At 41.5% G+C, this 6,000-nt stretch overlaps 1 protein-coding gene across 2 annotated transcripts in view; it reads right to left on the bottom strand.

Moving 5' to 3' along the window:
• edil3a (EGF-like repeats and discoidin I-like domains 3a) overlaps nt 1-5,639 on the bottom strand; it is a 97,436-nt gene extending 91,797 nt beyond the window's left edge. The window contains exon 1 of one of the 2 annotated variants that reach the window (XM_031849628.1): nt 5,249-5,639. In XM_031849628.1, the coding sequence (XP_031705488.1) occupies nt 5,249-5,312 (64 nt within the window). In that variant the 5' untranslated portion in view covers nt 5,313-5,639. The remainder of the gene's footprint in view (nt 1-5,248) is intronic. The other variant, XM_031849627.1, reaches the window with a different exon arrangement.
• Between the last annotated feature and the right edge of the window lie 361 nt (nt 5,640-6,000).

Below are 6,000 nucleotides of genomic sequence, written 5' to 3' on the forward strand. Positions count from 1 at the left end.
GACATCACACAACTGCTTCATCATGAAGTTGAGGTAGAAGGATTTGTCCTAAGTTTAGTCGGAACTCTTTGAGTGGCGTTCCACGGGACTTTTTCTGGTAGGTCGGAAATACTGAGATCCAAGTTGTCTGGAACGCAGCACAAGAGCTCTAATCTAATTTTAGTTTTTTCGATCACAGGCTGTGTGGAAGTCTAAATTAACTTTTCTTATGCAATTAGCACAAAGCACCCCAACCACCTCAAATGTAAAACCATAAAGCTTCATTACAATGTAGCCTCATGCTACTTATTGCAAAAAAACGTTATGAAGGCATTGCAGTGTTGACACTTTATTGAACTCAAAGCAACGTTTGTGTTTAAAAGTGAATCATTGACTTTAATCAGTAATTAGTCTGGCCTGTACGCCATAGCAGAAATTGTGATGAATGTATATAATCATATTACATAACAATATGAAAAAAAGTAAACAATTTGAGAATAATTTCAGCCATTTTCCGCGGTTGCAGCCAGAGCAAATGTGTGTGAGCGACTACAAATGTGGTGTTGATTAGCTTTTACTTCCTGCTATCAAGATGCATTTCTATGAATACAAATTTAATGGAAAGTTTAAAATCACATTAAACTGGCCTATTAAACCACTGTTCATGCACATATCCCCATGCATTAACAGTATGGTTAGCTACTGTGCAGGAATGTCGAATAGTGCTTTGTACTTTACTATATCTTTGATATTGAACCTGTGCCTGCTACATGTTGCATGTTAAAAATGATTTGTCTTAACAGCAATTTAAGGCCAACTGTACCATAAAATTACATGATCTACTTCAGGCTAAATGTGTTCTATCTGGATGGCTTTGGATGGCTTCTTTATTAATGTAATATTTATTTTTAGTTAGTCAAGAGAGTCGCAAGCCTCTGGAAAATCCCAAACAATATTTTACAGTTTATTTCAAACAAGACATCATATGACTTCATTATGTGCAATGTTTTTTTTTTGCCACACACATTGTGAGCCTGCAGTGTGGTCCCGGCTTGCATCTCCAAAAGTTGAATCATTAATCGTGACCCAGTGGGATTACTTAAAACCAGCATGTGGTCTTGCGATTGCTCGAACTATGAAAGGATGTGCTGCTGCATGATCTAGCTGAAAAAGTGAAGTAGTCCTACACTCAATATGAAATGACATTACAAACGAAAACATTCCTATAATCTATATACTTTTAAGACGATCTCTGCTTATGCCAGCCGTCATAGTGTAACATGCTGCTTTTAGCGAATGCTAGGCTTTCAAGTTGTCTGGGAAAATACAGAATCAATGTTTCCAGAGTTTTGTGAATAGAAACATCGGAGATCGATTTAAGGATTAATTAAGGATTAATGGAAAACGGGGAAAGTCTTGTGTGAAAAGAGGCTATTTTGTACTGCTGATTGTCTTTGTGTTTGTTCCTTTTCACTGTCTAATGTACGAAGGAGTTGATAAACCTTAAGTCACCTTGGAAATCTAGAACTGGGCTAAAGCACAGGGCGTAGCTTACACCAATATCTTGTGATTACACAATTACAGTCATTTCTGTCTGAAAGCTTATATGAGTCTGCGCTGAATCAAACTACTTATTTTACAATTGTGCTGCCCGATCTTATCTCCGGGCCATGTTAAAGTTGTTTGGTGAGCACTTCCTCAGCGTGCGTCTTTGCAACCTCTGTAACCGTCCCTCTAGTACCCCGCCAATAAGTCAAGCATGAAATGTAGGCGGGACAACAAAAGCCCTACTTCAGAAAAGACAAATAGCTCCATATTCATTAACTTGCCAGCAGAGGAGTCAAATGATCATAATTAATAGGATTATCTGCACTGACAATGAATAGCCCAATCAAATTCCACAAACATGAAAAAATAAAGAGTGGCCAATGTCACTGCAGCAGCAGGAGATGGTTTTGTGATTGATTCCTATATGTTCTGATAACACATATCGCATTCCTTTGTGTGCATGTTGTCGTCAATGAGTTGCTTTCATTCCTTTGGTTATCATGGCTGCTGATCTGACAGAGGTCTGACCTCTCTCGACTGATTGAAGACTGTGGCATTTAAAACCAGAGTGAAGGGCACTGTAGAGGGAGGTTGCCTACCATTGTTATTAAAAGTCACCAATGCGTCCTCCACATCCTTCAGTGGCCACTGGCCAGTAAATTTAATGAGCTTTTAGATGGATCGCTATCTTCTGCATGCATTTAAAGAGAACATCTTCTATTAATATCCCCAACTGTTTGCAAACACAAGCTCGGCTTATTTTCTGCACAGCGGCAGCAAGTTCACTGAAAAGTATTTGATTCAAAATGGTAATTCAGCAATTAACTTAGAGATTGTCAAAAAGGCAAAAAAAGGCTATTCAGTTTACAGTCAGATATGACAAAGAAAAGCAGCAAATCATCACATTTGAGAAGCTTTAACCTGCGAATGATTGAAAAACTTCATGAATTCTTTATCAAAATAGTTGTTGATTAATTTTGTGTTTGACTAATCAATGAATCAACTGATTGCTGCAGCTCAAGCCAATGCTGTACTGCTGCAGCAATTTGTTTACAAGTCTGAGGTTATATATTTGCAGTGATCAATACATCATATAACTCATGAAAACATGAGTTTTCATGAGTTATATGATGTATATGCCCACTGCCCATATGATGTATATGCCCACTGTGCATATACTGTAGAAAAAGAATGCGTTGGAGGAAATGTAAGTGAGTTAGTCTGCACTGTGCTGTGGCAATCCATGGCCCCAAGATACTAAAAGCAGTATTTAGTTACAGCCAGCCAACAATTTCCATCCAACTCAATTCTAGCTAGGTCTTTTGTGTATCCAAATGTACCAGATGCCATTCCTGCTAACAAGGAAGTACATTACATTACATTACAGTCATTTAGCAGACGCTTTTATCCAAAGCGACTTACAATAAGTGTATTCAACATAGGTATTCAATAGGTATTCAAGAGAACTGCTAGTCACCAGGAAGTAGCCTTCTGTCAGTCTTTCCCTCATGTTTAAAGTGACTGAAATCTACAGTCAGTGAGCATGATGAGCAACTGATCAGGCCAATATAAACCCACAATCATTCTAGAAATCACAATGCTTCTACATCTGTGCATTGTGTTTACTTCAACTGTGTTAAGTGAGTGAAATATTTGAGCGAAATGAACAGTGACCAACAACATTAACACTAATCACGATTCACCAATAGCGGACAATCCCATCACCCCTCCAGATGGCCGTCCATTTGCTTAAAAGGCTGTAATTGCGCGGCCATAACAAGACTGAGACTAAAATTAAGATGCATAAAATTCATTAGAACTGACTCTAAACAAGCACAATAGCATCGTTCATACAGTGGGCCCACTCGTGCAGTCATGTGCTTTGTCCAGGCGGATAGGCTGGATCACAAACAATGTGTGAGAGTCAGCACCAGTAACCAACCAGAGGAAGTGATGTATTGCACACTGACTTGGAACAATGCAGCCTGTTTACCTGAAGGCGAATGTTTCTACCCCATCAATTTGTTTCAGTGGACGGAGGCACCCTGTGACATCCTGAATAGAGTGTTTGGTAGCAGCTGTCTCTGAAGACATCTGCTACCTTTGAGCAACCACAAAAGGTAAGTATAACGCAGCTTTTCTATAATACAAAGAGATTTCAAATCACCACAATGCATTCCTTATGACGGGAAGTTTGAATGCTGTTGGACCTTTGGAGCCCATCCAGAGCAGTTATGTTGCTAAAATAGCAGCCAGGGGTGACCAAGGAGGGTTTGTACGGATGCTCACAGATAGATCAAACACAGTTTAGACTCTCCATCCACCTCCCTGTCCTGCGCAAACCAGCTCCTTGTGTGAATGAGGTTACAGCTGTAGGAAACAGATGGACAAAACACCTTTTACAATGCAACCAATTTAACTGGGATGTGATTAATTGAGGGACAAGTTCGGGGTGTATTTTTAACTCACTGAGCCTTGAAACAAGTCGACCCACGGCACTAAAGCTCCCTGCTTTTCCTCTGCATCCATTATGCCGGCCTACCAGGGAGTCTTATGTCTTCTAGCGGCTGATTCTGAGTTGACACTGCGAGGCTTAGGGAGCCTTAGAAACTCATGCTTAAGGCTCACTCCTGGTGTGGAGACTGAGGTCTGTCTGACATGTGGGACTCCTGAGGCAAGCATGTTGCTAAATGAATAGAGACAGGACGGATGGCATGACCCACTTCCATAAGGGCTACACTGCTTTCTTTACACAACTCCCACAGGTACTGTTCATGGAAAATATACCACACGGGCAAAAGCTTAAATATTCCTATCACCAGAAACTGTAAGGGCAAAGGAGGGGGGGGATGAAAAAATTATTTGAATGCTGATCCAGTGGGTCAGGTGAATATATAAGCTTTCAACAATTTCCTCTCAACTTAACACAGTCTGACAGTTTTTGGAAAGACTCTACATTATACTTGCAAGGCACAACTGACCTTCTCTTGGTGACATCTTAGTCAATAATGGTGCCGTGATGCAACAAACACCGGAGGCTCTCGAGCATATCTCCTCGAAGCAAAAAGCATCTGTGTCTGCCTAAAGCCCACACTATCGAGACGTCTTTCCATTTATCTATTTTTCTAAACTCATATTGTCAAAGAGGAAAAAGTGACGTAATTTCTGTCTTCCCCGACTGGGGCTATATCTGGACGCACATCTTCTTTTTATCCTCTGGAAGCATCATGGATGAGCGAATAAACTGCTGAAGATCATCACTGCGAGGGCGCACAAAATACTGGAGCAGTGCACAGTGCTATACCTTAGAATGTGCGCGCCTGATGCATGGAGCGATTTGGCCCCTTGTCACAGAACAATTACGCACGGATAAAACATTGATTCATCTGTTTGATCGACTCAAACAAGTGTCCTTAAAACGCAAATAAACCAATTAAGTAGCGAGTCGTGCACAGACTACAAGCGGTAGTTTTATGTTGCCAAACAATGCTAACAATACAGCCTCTCCATACGCACATTATATTTTGCTCAGCTATTGATGTGGGCCTCCCTCTTTGGAATAATCGGATTCAGGCGACTTGGTCACTTGCGACATGTAAAGATGCTCTGATCGCTGGTGATCAGTTTTGGGGGACTCCCACGCAAAAAAAAAAAAAAAAAAGGCTGGTCGTGTAAAAATGTTTTGACAACGCTAATGACGGCCAGTCACTTTTCCACTCACCTATCACATGCTGCGGGACAGCGGCGCCCAAACACAGGGCGATGGAGAGGAGTAGCGGTCCCATCCTCTCACAATTAACAGGTCTGACTTCCAAGGTTACGGAGGTGTGGTAAACAAAACAAATCACGGAGCAATAGTCAAAAGTTGTCTCTGCTTCGCTCTCGCTGGGCTGTGGGATTGCCCTGGGATCTGTTGATGTCCTCTCAGATGAAGTCCACCTGTGTTAAAAGTCGGCAGAGCTGACGATCTCGCCACCGGGGTTGTTTCCGTGCAGGAACAAGTGAACTGTGCCTGCCTGGTCCCCCCCTCTCTGCTGCTGCCTTCCCCGCTCCTACCGCAGTGGTGCGATGTGGTGGAGAGAGCGGCGTGTGTGCCCAACGCTCCCGCACAACTACAGTCAAGCCTAACCCAAGCTGCGCAGATCATCAATTCCGGACCAGACTTCCAAGATAAAATCAGACAATTAAATTCGTTTCGATTCAAAATATGCTCCATTAGATTCCTGGGGATGGGTTAGGTTAGTACACGATGCGTTACGTACATTCTTTTATCGGATTTCCATATAGTTTGGTTCATACATTAATTGCCATGCAGCAGCTATGAAGGCTTACGCAATATAGTGTTTTACTAGATAGCTGATTTAAGGTATTTTTTAATGTATTACATTGACAAAAGGTATGTGACATGTATGATACTCCACAATTAAAAAGTTAAGCTTTTGTTTTGGAGGTACTGTTCCCCACACATCCGGG

This window comes from Anarrhichthys ocellatus, unplaced genomic scaffold (assembly GCF_004355925.1).
Source record: "Anarrhichthys ocellatus isolate YVR2014 unplaced genomic scaffold, GSC_Weel_1.0 scaffold9, whole genome shotgun sequence".
In the NCBI taxonomy this organism is placed as follows: Eukaryota; Metazoa; Chordata; class Actinopteri; order Perciformes; family Anarhichadidae; genus Anarrhichthys; species Anarrhichthys ocellatus.